Source organism: Lissotriton vulgaris, chromosome 9 (assembly GCF_964263255.1).
Source record: "Lissotriton vulgaris chromosome 9, aLisVul1.2, whole genome shotgun sequence".
Lineage (NCBI taxonomy): Eukaryota > Metazoa > Chordata > Amphibia > Caudata > Salamandridae > Lissotriton > Lissotriton vulgaris.
In genome coordinates this window covers 1,131,495,184-1,131,515,183 of record NC_141697.1, presented here as the reverse complement: position 1 = coordinate 1,131,515,183, position 20,000 = coordinate 1,131,495,184, and the positions used below count along the sequence as shown (strand labels likewise).

General features: G+C 42.8%; 1 protein-coding gene across 1 annotated transcript in view; it reads right to left on the bottom strand.

Moving 5' to 3' along the window:
* SUSD3 (sushi domain containing 3) overlaps positions 1-20,000 on the bottom strand; it is a 233,741-nt gene that overhangs the window by 68,214 nt on the left and 145,527 nt on the right. Inside the window, exon 3 of the mRNA XM_086939158.1 lies at positions 11,516-11,663. Within this exon, the coding sequence (XP_086795284.1) occupies positions 11,516-11,663 (148 nt within the window). The remainder of the gene's footprint in view (positions 1-11,515; positions 11,664-20,000) is intronic.

Genomic DNA, 20,000 nt, shown 5'->3' with positions numbered 1-20,000 from the left:
CGAAACATATTTAACAGGGAGCTGTAAAATATGGAAAATATTTCATAAATCCCTGTAAAATATGGATTGTATCATTATAATGACAGCCATCAAGCTGCAGAGCTTTACCATCGGCACGGCTACTGGGATTATGCAGTTTGGATGACCAAATGAAAATTTTGCATCACGGTTCCTAAGCATTCTAATTCCAATCAGTTCTCCCTATTGTTATAATTTGATGAAAACATCTTTTTCAAGTGAACTACCCTGTTATAATGTCCAGTATGGCCAAGGTTCTGACCTCTTGGTTTGTGATGTAACCAGAAACCCTCAGTAGAAATATTGAACCATCTTACATGGTTGCCCATCCTTGTTGCCGATATATATATATATATATATATATATATATATCCCATAATCGCTCCGTTAGAACTGCTGATGGCCCCTCGGGAGGTGGTGCACGCCCCGGCCGAGCACGCTGGTAATCAATCTGTAAAAAGCGCCAAGTAAGTACGCTCTCAGCCGCATAGAAGACGCCAGGCAATCCAAATCCAAGGGTGTTTATTCACCTACAACATGTTTCAGCTTCAGGGGAAGCGGCCTATCGTGTCCTCCCGAGGTAGTGTGTCTGAACATGTTTCTAAATATGTAGACCACTACCTCCGAGACTGGGTCAGTGGGATGCCCAGCTATATCAAGGACACAAAGGGTTTTCTAGCCAGGATTGAGGACATGCAGTGGGATGACGAATGTCTTCTCATAACACTGGATGTCCAGTCATTATACACCATACTTGATCATAGCCAGGGTCTAGCAAGCTGTGAACACTTCCTTAATGCTCGGCCCCTTCGTTTCAGGGAACACAACAAAATGTTGTTAGAGATGATGGAGTTTTGTCTCTTGAACAACATCTTCCTGTTTGATGGGATCCTGTACACGCAGGTGGTCGGAACCGCGATGGGTTCATGCTTTGCTCCCAGTTTTATGAACCTCTTCATGGGGTACTGAGAGCAGAAGATCTTTGCCGACCCCGCCTGTGCAGGACACCTTGCCCACGTCACCACATGGTGGCGATACATAGACGACCTCTTCGTCATTTGGAAGGGGGCTGGATCTGAAGCTATTCAGTTCATTGAGTATCTCAACATCAATACTTACAATATCACACTTACCAGCCATATAAGCAAGGTTTCAGCAGAATACTTTGATGTCAGACTTGACATCAAAGATAACCAACTACATACCACACTGTTTAGGAAGGCCACGGCGGGCAACAACATTCTCCATGCCCTCAGCAGTCATCCTGAATCTCTCAAATGGAGTATTCCATTTGGAGAACTGCTGAGGACAAAAAGGAATTGCAACACGGAGGCAGCATATGAACATGAATGCATAGAAATGCTTGAGCGTTTCAAAACAAGGGATTATCCCAACTGGGTACTCAGTAAGGCTAAGAAAAGAGTCTACGGTAGTCCCAGATCCTCTACATTGGTGAAAAAGACACCCATAACCACCCAGGACTTAGAAGAGAGCACCCGCCTCATCATGACATAAAATGCTGAGTTGAAACACATTCAAAATATTTTATCTGGAAGTTGGAATATTCTGAGAAGTGATAACATCATTGGGGAGGGTATTCCAGACAGACCAAACAGAACATACAGAAAAGGGAGGAACATCAGGGACATGCTGGTGCGAAGTGACATCACCACTTACTCAACAGGACACGATCATGGCCTCAGGGGATTTTTCCCCTGTGGCCATTACAAAGCATGTAAAAACAGTACCTTTAGCAAGATGGTTGAGTATAATGGCATCAAGAAAGAAATCAAACAATTTCTCACATGTAGTTCCACCTACGTGATTTATGTGATCGAATGCCCTTGTAAGCTCTGGTTTATAGGGAGAACCACCCTGTTAGCCATGAAAAAAGTGTTTTAGAACACTGTTGTGCCATTACTCACAATGATGAGAAATACCCCATGGCAAGACATTTTAGAGACAAACATTTCTCCAATGCCTCACTCCTCAAATTTTTCATCTTGGAACAGATTTCCAGAAACCCTAGGGGGGGCAACAGGGTGTTAAAATTGAGGCAGAAGGAATGTAAGTACATTGTTGATTTTCAGTCTAAGGATCCAGGGGGTTTAAAGCAGGACTAGGAACTTGCCATACACCTGAGAGAAGAGTAGTGAACTCACTTTCCTCCTTGGTAGTGTTCATGCTTTAGACTTTGTTTGTGAACGTTTTTTCAGATTTTTTCCCGAATTTTTCAGATTAGTTTGTGCTGTTCGCATGCCCTGAATCTTCTTCCAATTAGCTTAGTGCATAAGAAAATGTTTATTTTGATATGTTTCTTTTAAATGTAACTAACATTGTTTTATCATATGTTTTTCCCACAGGTGAAAAGGAAGGGGCCCAATCACCACACGCACTGTCACGGGCAACCTACCCTTTTCACCACTCCGACACCATCTCATCACCGAGCACGCCTTCACTGATGGGCACCTGTGACGAGTATTAATGACTTTGCGACAGCACTTATATTTTCAGCCGTTCTTTTCATAATCGCTTTCTAGGGAACTGGTATCAAATGGAATTTTGACCTTAGGGGATGTGGAACCAGGTTTTCCCATAGGGCATGGGCCATCCTCATGATGGACAGCACCAACGTATTTCACGTATTTACTGTCCTTGTTCTGCCCCAGCTCTTGTTTTTTTTTTAACTTTTCCTATTTGGAATCCTTGGGTTGCATTGTAGCATTTGTCCTGCCACGTATTTTACGTAGTTACTGTTTCACAATTGAATACGGAATGTTCCCTACTTCCTGCATAGCTATTACTGCACATTCCAGGCGGGTATTAGCACCAGTATATGCGCTTCCCCAATTTCCACAGGTGGTACTGTACTCCGTATACACTGTTACCTTTTACATACTGGTATTCCATCGACCTACGGGTGCACACACTGTGGATTTTCAATGCGTGCAAATGACCATTTGATGTTTGTTCATCTATCTCATGAACTCGTAACTGTATTAGCAATGTGCACTATGATAAATGAATGTTGCCCAGTTAACTGACTGTGAGCAGCTGAGCGTATTATGTGTATTTCATGTTTTCATTTTAATATGTTTGCCAGACTTTATCCAATATGGTGGCATTTTGTCTCGTATGTTTGACACAGTTACATAACTGTATGGTATGAATTTTAATCATATTATATATGACACAGTCAGTTTTTAGTGAGCAGTTGATTACAATACGTGTATATACATTCAAGTTCCTTACTGTGTGATACATTCCAATATGTCTGCCAAGTCTGAGTGGACCAGGACGCATTTCAGGTCCTTTGTTTATGTCTATGCTTCGCATTTGCTCACAGCTTTATCGCCATGGCTTTTTCATGTACTCACTTACGTGAACAAGGCTTCCCTTGAAGCTGAAACATGTTGTAGGTGAATAAACACTCTTGGACTTGGATTGCCTGCCGTCTTCTATGCGACTGAAAGCGTACTTACTTGGAGCTTTTTGCATATGTATATATATATATATATATATATATATATATATATATATATATATCAATTCAAAACGGCCGCTCGCTGCGCAAACAACCAAAGGACACTTGTGGGGTGATGCGGGAAATCGGTTTGCTTTAATTTCATCAGACAGGCATAATGCATTTCGACCCTTTCAGTCTTCGTCAGATGCCTTGAAAAACGGACTTCAGGTTACTCCCCTTAATAAACCTCATTGGCTCCTCCTTATTTAGAGTCCAGCTGTCCCCAATGCTGAGCACAGATTTCAATCGTAGTCTGCCATTAAAGTCATTTGACTACGTTTCCCAGAAGTCTCTAGGATAGGTACTCACTGTTGCCGGGGCTATTGAACAGCTGATTGCATGCCATTTCGAGGTGGGTAATGTTCTCCCATTAGTCCGATGCTGTATTTGTTTCCATTCTGCACATCACACCACGAACGTTTCACCTCAACTGAAACTTCTTCCATACTGGTCACGGAAGACTTTGAACAGTGCCAGTCTCCCTCCGTTTTTTCCGGTTTGCATTTTATGCACACGACCTTCATACTGGGTAGGTTTTCTGAGGTGGTCCGAGTCACAACCAATACCTTGGATAACTTCTTTGTTGCCAGAACTCCCTCGGACACTTGGAAATGGGTCCTCTTCACACGCTCCTGGTATGCGTGCTGTAATGTCAATTCAAAACGGCCGCTCGCTGCGCAAACAACCAAAGGACACTTGTGGGGTGATGCGGGAAATCGGTTTGCTTTAATTTCATCAGACAGGCATAATGCATTTCGACCCTTTCAGTCTTCGTCAGATGCCTTGAAAAACGGACTTCAGGTTACTCCCCTTATTAAACCTCATTGGCTCCTCCTTATTTAGAGTCCAGCTGTCCCCAATGCTGAGCACAGATTTCAATCGTAGTCTGCCATTAAAGTCATTTGACTACGTTTCCCAGAAGTCTCTAGGATAGGTACTCACTGTTGCCGGGGCTATTGAACAGCTGATTGCATGCCATTTCGAGGTGGGTAATGTTCTCCCATTAGTCCGATGCTGTATTTGTTTCCATTCTGCACATCACACCACGAACGTTTCACCTCAACTGAAACTTCTTCCATACTGGTCACGGAAGACTTTGAACAGTGCCAGTCTCCCTCCGTTTTTTCCGGTTTGCATTTTATGCACACGACCTTCATACTGGGTAGGTTTTCTGAGGTGGTCCGAGTCACAACCAATACCTTGGATAACTTCTTTGTTGCCAGAACTCCCTCGGACACTTGGAAACGGGTCCTCTTCACACGCTCCTGGTATGCGTGCTGTAATGTCAATTCAAAACGGCCGCTCGCTGCGCAAACAACCAAAGGACACTTGTGGGGTGATGCGGGAAATCGGTTTGCTTTAATTTCATCAGACAGGCATAATGCATTTCGACCCTTTCAGTCTTCGTCAGATGCCTTGAAAAACGGACTTCAGGTTACTCCCCTTATTAAACCTCATTGGCTCCTCCTTATTTAGAGTCCAGCTGTCCCCAATGCTGAGCACAGATTTCAATCGTAGTCTGCCATTAAAGTCATTTGACTACGTTTCCCAGAAGTCTCTAGGATAGGTACTCACTGTTGCCGGGGCTATTGAACAGCTGATTGCATGCCATTTCGAGGTGGGTAATGTTCTCCCATTAGTCCGATGCTGTGTTTGTTTCCATTCTGCACATCACACCACGAACGTTTCACCTCAACTGAAACTTCTTCCATACTGGTCACGGAAGACTTTGAACAGTGCCAGTCTCCCTCAGTTTTTTCCGGTTTGCATTTTATGCACACGACCTTCATACTGGGTAGGTTTTCTGAGGTGGTCCGAGTCACAACCAATACCTTGGATAACTTCTTTGTTGCCAGAACTCCCTCGGACACTTGGAATCGGGTCCTCTTCATATATATATATATATATATATATATAATATAAATTACCTACTGGCGGTCGCCAGTAGGTATATATAGTTAGGACCTAGTTTCCATAGGAAATCCGCAACATTCTATTGGGAATAACTTTGGCGCCAGTGGACGAATCTTTGCGAATTTCTCAAAGAAGATGGCCCGCTCCGCTCCACTCCTCCCCTGAAAGTTTGAGGGGGATTCGTCAAGTGGGGCTGAGATAAACGTGGGATCCCAAAACGTGTTTTCCCCATGCTATTTTCCATAGGACGATTGGACACGGCTACAGCCCGAACGGCAGAATGGAATTATCAGAAATTTGGCAAAAAAGGTAGAGTCCGTTTCGCAGATTACGCTTTTCTTTAAATGGTGTAAATCCCTCCAGTAGTTGCTGTGAAAATTAAAGTTGAAATTAATTATTTATCTATAAGCGCGCACCGTGCACGCACCGTGCGCGCACCTTGCCGTGCACGATCTGCATGCTGATTGGCTGCCACTGTCTGTCAACACTCCAAAACAGAAATTGATGGCAGCCATCTTGTGCCTTAGTAGACCGAGGCACAAGAAAGCAGAAAAACAAACGTGTAGAACACAAAAAGGGGGCAGGGTAGTAGCACCCTTACCCCCTAGGCCTGCTCAGGGGGTCCCACAAGGACCCCCAAGGCCAAAAATGTTTTTTTTAAAAACCCGGTATGTTTATTTAAAATTACCCCCCAGGGGGACCAAATCGTGGGGGCATAGTGATAAAGAAGTGTGGGGGGTGCCCAATCCCCCCCCACACTGCCCCGGGGACCACCGCCCTCCGGGGCAAAGAAACACAGCCCCTGGCGCATACTGGAGGCTCCTGGTGGGCTAGTTGCCCCCTAGGGACCCCCAGTATGCAAGGTGAATTAGTTCCCCCTCTGCAAACATGCCCGGGGGCTGCGTTGCAGAGAGGTGTAAAAAAGGTGTGGTCTCATTACACCTCTCTGCAACAAAGCCCCCTGGCGCATACTGGAGGTTCCAGGTGTGCTAGTTGGCCCATAGGGACCCCCATTATGCAAGGGGAATTAGTTCCCCCTCTGCAAACACGCCCGGGGGCTGCGTTGCAGAGAGGTGTAAAAAGGGGCATGGCTTCATTACACTTCCCTGTGGCGTGTTTTAAGTTGGGGAATTAATACTTCTTCAATGTAGTAAATCAGTATAAAAAAAATAACAATTAATACATTAAATTAAAAAACTAGAGGTTTCAGGCCTGATATAGTTAGGAATTAGCATTAAAAAAAACATTGATATTCACTGAAAAAACCATAGGTTTCAGGCCTTATATAGTTAGGAATTAGCATTTTAAAAACCTTGCAAATTCACTGAAAAAAGCATAGGTTTCAGGCCTTATATAGTTAGAAATTAGCATTTAAAAAAACCTTGCAAATTCACTGAAAAAACCATAGGTTTCAGGCCTTATATATTTAGGAATTAGCATTTAAAAAACCTTTGATGTCATTTGAGATGTCATCAGTGATGTCACTGACCATGTCATGAATGATCTAATATGTGACATCATCAGCAGTGGATTGGGGGTGCGCGAAATATAGTTAGTACAACTAACTATATAGGAGAAATTTCAATGGTTTTGTATGAGTGAAATGTCCAGCTAACTATAACACCCCTAAAACTTATAGTTTTTTGAGTGAATTTCAAAAGTGTTTTAAATGCTAATTCCTAACTATATAAGGCCTCAAACCTATGGTTTTGTCAGTGAATATATATATATATATATCTACCCACCCCTAGGGGACCTCTGGATTGAAGAGGAAATAATTCCCCAACTTAAAACGCTCCACAGGGCATGTTTGCACACATATCACCTCAAGCCCCCCCCCCCCCCTACCATCAACACTGTGCAAACATGCTCCGTAACGCGTTCTTAGTTGGGGGGATTAAGTCCCCTTGTATACTGAGGGTCATTACACCTCTCTGCAACACAGCACCCAAAGCGGATTGCTTTTCTGCATGGGGAGCAGCATGTTAGCTACCTACCATAGCAAACAGCAGTGTACCGGTGGTAGGCACTTCGGGACACTGCGAGAGCCAGCCCTGGGAGGTGGCGGTCACCAAGGGCTCCAGGATGGGGGCTGCTCAGCCCCCCTCCCACCTGGTAAAAGCCCCGGGGGTGGTGGTGGTCCCCAGTCCCATGGGGGGGTTCCGGGGGGAGTCCGTCACAAGGCGTGTGGGGGGCTTGAGCCCCCCCACCCAGGTTTTTTATTTTTTTATTTATTAAAAACGAAGCCCCGGGGGGTGGCGGTCCGCGGGGCTGCAGGGGGGCCGTGAGCCCCCGCATACTTAATAATAAAGCCTTAGAGGCCCCCCACCATGCATATCTAAGCCCCGGGGGTGGCGGTCCCCCGGGGCTGCGAGGGGGCTGAGTGCCCCCCCGCTATCATACTTACTTTGCCGCAGGGGGTGGCGGTCCCCGGGGCAGTGTGGGGGGGATTGGGGTCCCCCACACTTTTTTTCATAAAGACCCCGGGATTTGGTCCCCCCGGGGGTAAATTACAAAAAAAATCAGACCGGGTTTTTGTTTTTTTTCCCTTTGGGTATGCATACCTACGCTTATCCCGCAGGCCTAGGGGGTCAGGGTGTTTCTACCCTGCCCCCTTTGCAGTTTTTTCGGTTTCTTTTGCTGCTTTCTTGTGCCCCGGTTCTACCGAGGCACAAGATGGCTGCCAACACTTCCTGGTTTGGGGTATTGACAGCCAATTAGCATAAAGCTTGTGCTCGGGAAGGTACAGAGTACGGTACTTCATCTCCAGAAATATCTATGATTTTACTTTTGATTTTCTCAGGAAATACTGAGCGGATTTACACCATTCAACAAAAAGCGTAATCTCCGAACCGAACTCTACCTTTTTGCCAAATTTGGTGTAATTCCGTTCAGCAGTTTTGGCTGTAGCCCGTCTTAAAGGTCCTATGGAAGATTGCATGGGGAAAACATGTTTTGGGAGCCCCCTTTTTTCTCGGCCCCCGCTTGATGAATCACACCCAATCTTTCAGGAAAGGATCGGAGCCGAGCAGACCATTTACTTGGAGAATTTCACGAAGATTCGTCGACAAGCGCCAAAGTTATTCCAAATAGAATGTTACGGATTTCCTATGGAAACTAGGTCCTAACTATAACTACCTACTGGCGACGGACAACACGCCGCAGCTTATCCAAGCACAGCAGCCACGGACAACGTAAAGGACTTTTCAAGCAGCAAAAATGTATTTAACAAGAAAAGCAGAATGTCAAAAACTCACTCTCTCACTGAGGTCATCGGGCCAGGTTTGCAGGGCATGTGCAGGACTAAAAGCCATAACGTATCATTTGTATGCCACGATATTGAGGTAATTAATATTAACCTGCACATATAACGACTCCACAATACCGGCTAGCCTTCTTTCATCAAGGAAAGCCTATGTAGAGAGCTATAGATTTACTATTCATTCACCTTACCTTATCAATATGGTGCAAGTAAATACTGTAGTGTCAATTTGTCTGGAGACTGATCAGAGCCAATGGAAGTGTATAATTCTGCATCCATTTCCTGATAATTGTGGATATGGTGATGTGAGGGGGTGCCGAACATGACATGCCTGATGTCGGGGGCCACACGTACATATCACAGAAATGGCTTACCCGTGATAGTCGCCTCGCCAAAATTAAGTTACGGAACAGCGGCTTCCCCAGAGGTAACTCCTCCCCCGTGTCCTCTGCCCGTACAGGGTCAAGACGCCTCTGCATCGGAGACTGAAAGAGGAGGGACTAACCCGGAAGTGATTCCGCCCAGGAGATGAAAAGGGCCGGAGAGACGGACCAGGAGCGCAAACAAGCCAGAGAGAAGAAGGAGTTTCGGGAGAGCGGAGATGTGGAATAAGAGGACATAGAAAAACGGAACGAGGATGACGAGTCCAGTAAAGACACAGAGACGTGGTACGAAGACTGTTGGTCCCCACAGAAGGAGGCTGGAGAGAGGCCGCAAATCCGGAGAGTTGCGGCGGAGCCGGTGAGTGACTGTAGTCAGGGGAAGGAGGGAGCGGGTAACAGGAGGTATGAGGGAGAGCAGCGGGGTGGCTGGAGGTTTGAGTACAAGAGGGGTTTGTTTGTGGGTTTTTTCCGTCCTCACTGTCACATCCAACCTGAGTGAGTGAGTAAGCAGGCCTCATAGGAGTGTCTGTAGAGTCAACCCCTTTCACTCCCTTTTTTACAGTAGCACCATGCACGATAGTACCCCGATATATACCTACATCCCCATCCTTCCCTCACAGAAATCACCCACCCTGTCTTTAACCAGATCTCCTTAATAAACCGAACGGGTGTGGTGATGGAGTCAATTCTGCTTAAAAAGCGGGAAGAGACTGACGGTTCCCTATTTTTCTTTCCTCTTATGAGCCTCCCTGGGAAGACCAGGAAGACCGGACACAGAACCCTAAAGACAATATCTAAAGGCTTTACCCTAGAATTTTGAATAAAACAGGCCGACTGGCCCACTATATACAGCCACCTCCTCTGTTTATCCGGCCCGCCCTCCCACAGGCACATTTGCCACAAAATCCATCATCGGCTACATGATCTTTAGACTTTAACAAAAAAAATTGTTTCTCGCTCAAACAGGATGAACGTTGTTAAAAACATGGCAACATGTGCTATAACACAGTAAAAGGCCACTTACAAATTTTGACTGCTTGTCTTTCAGTTACCTATTGCTCTAGCTGGCTGTTAAAAGGGTTCTAATGAGGTAAAATCTGTGCCCAGACAGTGCTACAGCATGTCAAAATGTCAAAATAATAAAGTAAAACAATCACAAAATGTGCTTGCTTCTGCTGCATTCATTTGCGTTTCCTTGTCACATAATTTGGTCCTGCCGACCGCATAATTTGATCCACCCCGGCACATTATTCCGGTGGGCTGATATTGATATTAAAACTATAGTTAATGTGGCCCTATGACAATGCATCCGTAGCCTGCTGTACATGGTGAAATACTTTGTACTTAGGCTCAGGGGCAGGGTAAAAGCACTATTCATTTAATGACGTACACAATAAAAGGCAAATGTGTTTGCTTTATCAATGCTAGTTCGGTACTATATGACCCCATTCTAATTAAACATCCATATAAATACTTTTAAAAATATATTATCCTCAATTTTTCTATGTGAAATATATGCCCAGATGATACAGGTTTATAACTTTCCACAACCTTGAGTTGGAAACAAGGCTCTATTGAAAAGAATTATGTGTCCCTCCACACACATAAATGGATATTATCTGGACATATTATCGGAAACACAAATATCGTGGGCAGAATATTGTGTCAAAAGTATTGACGACAAGAATATTGTGTAGTAAAGTTTTACTATATATATAACTCCATATATATATGTACCTTGATAATATATATATATCTTGAAGGTAAGTAGATCTTGGGCCATATTATGGTTTGGGCGCCTTTTCCTGGTTGGCAGTGGGTGCACGTTTTAAAACCGACAGTTTCTTTACCTCTGTGCCCACATCTGTAATATGGTGCGGACACAGAGGCAAAAGGCCATTTGCATGGGGCCACAACATCATGTAAATGAGGGAATGCCCTCTGATGATAGCCCAGGTGCTTTATGTACCCCAGGACTATTGGTATTACAGAAGGGGACACACAAGTGTCTGTAGCCCCTTCATAATACCAAAGAGCCCTGGTGTTGCACAAATCAGGCACAAACGCCCGTTGCGCACCCAGGGCACTTGGGTAACACAGCCCCTGGAGCTAAGGATAGTTAATTTATCATTTCTATTTGCGCTTACCTTCTCAATATTCTTCTCTTCGCTATTTTTTATATGATATTCTGTCCACACTATATTTGCGTTTCTGGTATCCTGTAACTTATCCAAATGGAAATTTGTGTATAAACTAAAGTAAAGTCATGTACAAGTAAGACTCACATAGTTCTAAAAAACTGTAAGAAAGCATTTCAATATCTCATCTCATTAGGACTCTTGAAATCTTGCATTTAGCTGTGAAATAATGTGGCATATTTTAAAAGGTGTAGATTCAATCCGGGCGGCTTACCTTTCAGGACGCCGTCTGCCATTCTTTTTAACAATTTTCATAAGGCAACAGGTTAAAAAAGCCATCGACATCAATAGAATTATGGCACTGCTGATGATGGAAGCGATTACAGCTACCTTAAATCCGAAAGTCTCAAATTTGGACATAGCTACAAAAAAAGAATAAATATGGAGATACTTAGAAGATTGAATGAGCGACGTTTAACGTATATTCTAAACAAAGGCTGTCTGCCAGAGGTCCACCAGGGCCAACTGCATGCAAAATACATTTAAATAGGATTGGTACGTTTTCACCTGAACCTTTACTCCTAACTTCAAATTACACATTTCAAATGTTTGGAATTGAAAATTTGCTCCTGGAAATCCGTCAGTCGCTCTTTTTCAGCAGTACTGCTAAAAAGCCTTTGTGAATATACATATTTCCAGATTTGTAACTGTTGTTTGTGTACAATTGTGCATGTGAATTTCCTTGAATGTGTGTAATAGCATGCCACATTTTATTCCATTAGGAGAAATCCCTTCCCTACAAATCCACCAATTTATGAAGGTGCTCCCTTACCAGTTCCATCCTAGGAAAAGATTTCTCATGCCAACCAAAGTTGCAGCTCTGTGTTGCGGAAGAGGTTTAGAGCAACGCAGAGCATATTCACTAAATATGACCTGATGATGCTCTCTTTCCCTGTACTGGTGCACTTGCATGCTGCCTAGTGACACACAAACACCTTTACACTACAGTGCACCAGTGGTGTTGTGCTGGAAGAGTACATAGTTTTTGTATTGGAAGAATACCCTTCCAGTTCAAAATCTTATGTCTAGAACATTTTTTTAAGCATTTTGGCTTAGATTTACTAAACCTTTGCATTGTCCTTGTGTCGCCAAGGTGAAGCAAGGCAATGCAACAGCTTTAGTAAGATTTACAAAGCCAAGCAAGGGGATATTTGCACTGTCATGCGCAACCTTGTAAAGAAATGTAATGCATTGGAGTGGCCTGCGCCGTGCTGTGTTACATTTTATTGTGGTAGATATTCCATGGGTGGCGCACTGGCGTTTCTGTGCATCCATCCATGGAATTTGACGCAACGCAGATTTACTAAAGGCAGTAAACCCAGAATTGCACCAAAATCCTGCAGCTAGCACAGAAAGAAGTGATGCGGAGAAATATCTTTATATTCCTTTTTACTTCATCTTTCTATGTGTGATGCATTGTGGATCATGCATAAAAGAGGAAAATACCTCTAACAATTGCTTTTGTGTAGGAAGGTATCCCCTCCTGCAGAAAAAGAATCCTGCCAGTAATGAACCCTAGGGCGCGGCCGTGATTCTACGCCTGTGCGGCACATTCCGATCGCGGGTGCGGTCATGCCGGCCGGGACCCGTCATCAGCACACGAGCACTGTGTGCCATGACGGCTCCTGGCCGTCATCAGCATGGAAGGGGTTAAGGTACCTTTGCAGCATAGTCCAAGCGTGCCTGCATTGGCACTAGGCAATCACAAGTGCGCCAGTGCAGGAAGAGAGTTGAAGAGTGCCATATCTTTGTAGATATGCTGTGGTTCAGATGTCTCCTATTCACGTAACACAGGGTAGCAACTTTCCTTGCTCTGATGTGTGCGTGAAGTATTCTGAAATATGCCCCTGCACTCACTGGATGTGTGCCACACAGTTCAGGACACGTGCAATCTATGGCCTGTTTCAAGAAATAAATGTATTTATTTAGCTTTGTGCCGTCTTCAAGGAAGCATCATTTTTTGCTGCAAACCCAGTCTGGCAATTGTAGTAGATAGGGCTTTACAGCAAATACATGGGTGTCTCTGCTGGAATGCTCAAGTACTACTCATGTAACGCCCCTTGACAGAAAGTTAAACAAAGTGGAGAAGTGCGGCTCAATGATTAGAGCGGCAGACCCTGATGCAGAGGTCTAGCCCGGGACCAGGGTTCAATTCCCCGCCTTGGCAGGTCTTGGGCTCAAAAATTCCACGGACCTGATAAATCTCGCCTCGGTGCCTATTCCAATCATGGAGTCCCACTCTGCAACTCTGGGCAATAGCTTGCTTAATCTCCACAACTGCCCCCACAACGCTAAGGATGCCTGGCCTCCACCTTGGGGGTGCCCAGGAGTGGACGCCTCACAGGAAAAGCCAGGATGGGTTCCACAGCGGGTTTCGTACAAGCGCCTTGAGACCCTTGCGGGTGAGTAGTGCGCTATACACGTATCAATTTACATTTACATTTACAATTTACAAATCAGCACAAACTGCTATTTATGCTGAAATAGGTCACTTTCCAATACATAAAAAGAGTTTTGCGTTGGGAAAGTAAATACATTTTCAAGTCTTTGTGCCACTTTGCCTTACATTGCAGCAGGGCAGAGTCTTGATAAATCTACCCCAAACGATTAACATTTCAGCAAATCTTTGAAAAAATGTAAACCTGAATGGATACCAATACTTGCTTTTTCTTTGTATTTTCTATAAATCTCAATACAAATGTATGAAGAAAAGTTAAACCGCAGCAGGTGAAAAACAAAAGTGGATTTAGATTGGTAAAAACACACATTATTTGCACATGTGAGTTCACCTTACTAGAATAACAAGGCCCATCAGACGTAAATGGGAATTATTTCCACAGTCAGTGGTTCACACGAAACTCTGGGCTGGATCTTGCCCTCCTAAGCAGGTTGGATGGCCGTGGTCTAAAGCATATGTTCATTGAGAGATAATAACCTCTTGCTTGCAATAATGAAAGTAATGCTATTAGCTAGCTTGCAAAATGGCACTTTTGAAATGTTGGGCTTGTTCCAAGACTACAATATCTTCGAGTGGGCTATTAACCATTCTTGCATTTATAATGCATTAGTGAATCACTTGCTGGTTACTTGTCAAAGCAATTCATCAGAAGCCGCAGCTTCAAGTGAAGCAATAAGGGGAAAGCGGCGATCATGCGGATACTCAGTCACAGCAGCCATGAAAACACATCTCAGGGCCAGGAAAAGACACAGCAAGGCGAGGCAGAGATTGAAAAGGGCGTGTAGGCTAGATTCTAACAGAAGGGACCTCTGACACTGATATTAACAGCACTCCAGGGAGCATAGTGTTAATCTACAATGTCAGGATATAGTTATCTTGATTTATAATCTAGACGGTTGTAGTAGATAGCTCGTGGTAGGTTTTATGTTTATTTAATTATATTCATAGAGTTGTAGAGTTTAGAGTTTTTGTATGATTGTTGGTCAATGGGTTTGTGTTAAGAATCCAAGGAAAGTACCTAAAGGGTTTAACAAATTTTCTCAACCTAAGAAAATGTCTAAAATTCATCATAACACTGTCACTTTGGACAATGGTGAAACGTGGCACATGAGCCGTCTGGCATTGCCTCATTCTTCCCCAGATGATTTGCCCTTCTCTTCTCAACATTATTCATCATCCCCATTTTGGTGTTATGATAATAATTTTGAATCATCTTCTATTCTTTGTGATCTTGTGGACGATCCTAGTGATAATCCTTATGATATTGCTATATGTAATAGACCTTTATCTAATGTTCAAACTTCCTTTGGAAGAATTGTTAAAAGACCTGAAAGATACAATGAATGGATTTGTTATTATGTTCTATTTTTTTTTTCTCTTCTCTTCAAAAAAAAAAAAAAGGGGGGAAGATTTGTAGTAGATAGCTCGTGGTGGGTTTTATGTTTATTTAATTATATTCATAGAGTTGCAGAGCTTAGAGTTCTTGAATGATTCTTTATTCTGTGTGTCATGGGATTCTGTAGGAATCCGTTGTTGGGCATTATTCAGGTACTACGGATCTCTCTGGATGTTACCTGTGGCTTGTCTAATAAAGACAAATTATTCACAATCTAAATTGTGTTACTTCGATGTTACTACAACGGTGAAAATATACATTGTAGGATAGCTGGAGAGGGAGCCATCACTTGGTAGTAAGGAAGATACCTTTATATCCTTTTTCAATAAGCACTGGCAGAACCAATAGATCTGTCTTTGTGTGATGCATGCATGTAGAAGCACACAAAATACAGTATTCAGCAACAAAAGGCTCACGCACATTCACAGAGACCACCACAGCTCCAGACACCCATTGTCACAAAGTAAAGCATACATAGCATACATAGATGAACCCATGCCCCAGGTCCAACAAACATACAAGTATCAATGCACACAGATCAACAGTCACAGATAACTGTTCAGCTGGGAGAACAGTGGGGCTTGCATCAGCTGAGCACAGGTTTAAGTAGAGAAGTGGGCACAAGATGATGGGCATCAATGGGCACATAGAGCTGCAGGGAAACACGGAGTATAATGAGTGGCGGAAGCACATGCTATTATTCACCAAGGGACCATTAGGGGAGTGCTGCTTGCAAGTTGACAGACAATGGAATAGGTCAAATTAAGTAAATAAATAAAACCTATTTCGTTGTCTGTCGACTTCTCCCACCGCCCAGCTCTACCACCCCACCGCACCTACCTGCACCGGCCACAACTGCTGGTAGGGGAAGGTACTTGCCACTCCCAGTTGTCAAGCTGGTTTACCTGCAGGAAAGTCCGAGTTATGGTACAACAGAGTTCACACCTTTGCTGAAGCAAGCACATTTTCATTGTAATTGGGCAGAGTATCCTGGTTTGCACATATTGAGAAGTGTGGCTCACTGGTTAGAGGAGGCAGACCCTGATGCAGAGGTCAGACCTGGGACCAGGGTTCAATTCCCGACGCGGCAGGGTCTTGAGCTCAAAATGTCCACGGACTCGATAATTCTCGCCTCGGTGCCTACTCGAATCATGGGTTCACACTTTGCAACTCTGGGCAATAGCTGCTTAATCTCCACTACGCCCCCCACCGCAATGGGATGCCTGGTCTTCACCTTGGGGATGCCCAGTAGGGGTTATCTCGCAGGGGAAGCCAGGACAGGTTCCCAAAGCAAGCGCTAAGAGACCTGTCGGTGATTTGGCGCTATATAAATCGAAATTAACATTAACATAAACATATTCGATCAGTCTATCATTAGGGGCTAGGGGTTAGCCTTGCAACTAGGTTTGTAGCCCAATGGCTGTCATCTTAAAATAACTTCAAAATGCTGGGGTATACAAAAAGGAAAATGAGCAAAAACAATACAAAAGAAAAAAAAATGGCCATTATAGTCTGGCATTCTTTGATCATGGACCTACAGAAGACTTCAGGAAAATCTTTATTGAAAAAATATGTTAGAATCAGAGATAGTCTGGTTAAGCTCTACATTGGGGAAAAGGGCATTCGGTAATTTAGAATTCATTCCTCCCAAAAAGCATCCATCATATTTCTTTCACTTAACCTTAATAAAAGTATTACAATGTAAATGTAAATGTATTTGAGCTTATATAGTGCACAGCTACCCGCTGTGGGTTTCCCGGCGCTTGCTTAGGGAACTCGTCCTGGTATTCCCCTGTGAGATAGCAGGGTATCCACAAGGTGAAAGTCAGGCATCCCGCCGCGAGGGGCCATTGTGGAGATTAAGCAAGCTATTGCCCAGAGTCGCAGAGTGTGAACCCGTGAGTCAAGAAGGCACCGGAGCGAGAATTATCGAGTCCGTGGAATTTTTAGCCCAAGACCCGCCAAGGCAGGGAATTGAACCCTGGTCCAGGACTGATCTCAGCTTCCAGGTCTGCCGCCTCTAACCCCTGAGCCACACTTCTCCACTATTCACGTTGAAGGTCAAATTAATATACCATCAAAGGAACATATATTGTACATATAAATGAAAAGAACCATATTTCACTAAGGGGCTCAATATAAAAACGTTATACATAAATTCCAAAAGGAAGAAAACTCATGTACCTAACTATCTCAAAAAATTAATTTAACAGAGAGACACCAACAGACAGTACATTTTGTCTGCATGCAGGAACCTCAGCGTCTCTGGTCAGAGTGTCTGCCGGGAAGTCCTGGTCTCCCCTGTCTATCTTAGCAAGATGTGATGTATTATACCCATAGGTCTCCCCAGGGGTCCTACCTCGCTGTATTACTGTGTTGGACTTAGGATGACGTCAGGCATGAACTTTATACATAGATATTTTACAGGTAGTGTTAGTCCTGCTGCGTTTCCAGGAATCCTCATGCATAATGTATGAGATTTCGAATTAGGGAAAACCCGCGTTCTGAATGCAGTGTCGCATCTAGGTAAAACGTCAGTCCCTGTAAACCATTTTAAGTGTAATATAGGAAAGAATATAGGTGAAGGGTTATGAAATTACCTTGGCCTATAGCAGGGTACCTATAAGGAATATAACACTATGAGAGTTGCATTCTGCATCCTATGTCCCTGGCTTGTGTGAGCTGATTTGAAGACATCATTTTTTGCTCTATTCAGTTGTAAAAATGGAATCCATCTCATTATGATCTTTCAAGAATTTATTATATGAAATCAAAACAATACTCCGATGGAAACAATAACCCTTCAATAATTGACATGTGTTATTTCAAATAGCCAAAATTGTAAGAGGGTAGTAAATGGGCATATATAAACTCTTCATAGAGGAAAAGACAAACATAAGGGCTCCCTCCACAAAAGCCAATGAGGAGAGACACTATGCTCCTATTCCTAATGTTAACAGTAACCATGTCTTTATATTACAGATAACTAATTTAAAATTCTGGGATTTAACTCTACCTTTAGGTTTTTGTCTTTTAAGTGTAGATAATGTAATTGTTGACATTCTGGTGTTCCATAATTATAATTTTTTTAAATCAGGTGTAATTCTACAAAATTTGACCTAAGAAGTATGACAAGCAGCATCAAAAGCATTAATGAAATGTTAAGGACACACACTTTTAACAGAATCCAGTCTTCCGCACCAGGATTTAAGTAAATTCTTTAATTTTGTTCTACTAGAAGATAAATTATAATGAATATTAATCTTGGTGGCGATAGAGAACCATATACCAAGGTATTTTACTTTCTAAGGACTCCATTTAAAGCGAGAATCCTCAAACATAAATTGTAAGTAGGAGATATTTAGAGGCAATATTTAATTTTGTAAAAATTAGGTGTGTTCTCAGAAATGTTACAATATGCCTCAACCTCACTGAAAACGAGCAATTGGAAGTTGTTGGCCTTGACATATGTAATCAAATGTTTCCAGCAAAAAGTGAGACATTAAAAAATCATTTTGAAAGTGGATACCTTCACTTTATTGACTGTAATGGATTAATTTAAGATTGGTTCTAAGCAAAATAACAATATGAAAGGTGACAAAGTCAAACCCACTATTTGTAAATGAATAAACGGACCTATTATTAAAACACATAATTTGGAATTCATTTAAAATATATATGTAATTTTAATGCACAAAACGTAGGCCCAGAACCAAACTGGAGAAGAGCTTTAAACATACACAAACATAAAAAACAAATGAATTCAGTCAAAACCCTTTTGAGCAACAAGGGAAAGAGCAGCCATAGAGGAATACAGTTTTCAAGGTCCTAGAATCACTGTAATTAAGGCTTCCACAGGTGTTGCTTAGGTGCAATATCTGATAAAAATGAATTGCATAATATGAAGGTATTGATGTGTGCAAATGTGAATATGCACCAAGGATTACTGAGTGGAGCAAATCTGAACATGCAAAACGGTAGTATGACTTGAAATATTGTGCTTTTTAGCATGATGGTTCCCATGTCAGCATAATGTTTGCACTTGTATCATGGTGGTAATTCTTGACATGACATGTCCATCCCGATTGCACTGGAATAATATTGATCCACTTTGGGATTTTTGTTTTCCAATTAAAAAAAGTTTAAAGTTTGACTTCTGTTTTGGTAATATTGACAGCATCAAACTTTCAATGCATTTACAGGAACTGCTGTCACTCCCATTCCTATAAATGCAAGAGATGCTGTTACTCCATCAGAGCAATGGAGTACTTTACTCCATCACCCTGATGGACTAAATTCCTGTCCGCTAAACTCAAAATCAGGGCCAAAGTAGCCAATGGATGCAGGTGCACTTTATAGAAGTAAACATTTAAAGAAAAATCAGGAGATCTTTAAAAGAGAAATCAGCAGAATAACCACAATTAATGAGTAATAACTCAGTACTGAAGGATAGAGGAAATTAAAACCTAATTTACTGCAGAAAATCATTGGTAAGTACCACACGTCCTCTGTATTGTTGTTGCCTAGGGGAGTGATTCTGAAACTAGATGGTACAGATAAGAAAATATGTAAAGCACTCTGATACCTTCGGGTCTAGCTACCACTATATAAAAATCAAAATCAAAATAATAATTGAATATTATTGCCATTTTAATAAAGTATCCCCACTGCTGTCTGAGGTTTAGCCTTCTTAGTTTGGGGTAACCTGGTAGCATCAATCAAGGCACTCACTTACTCATTCGTCTACTAATCCATACATGCACTGACATATTTAACCACTTTTCACGCACACACCTGTCAATTTTTGCACTCAACCATAAATTATCCACGCAGAGTCCGTCTCCC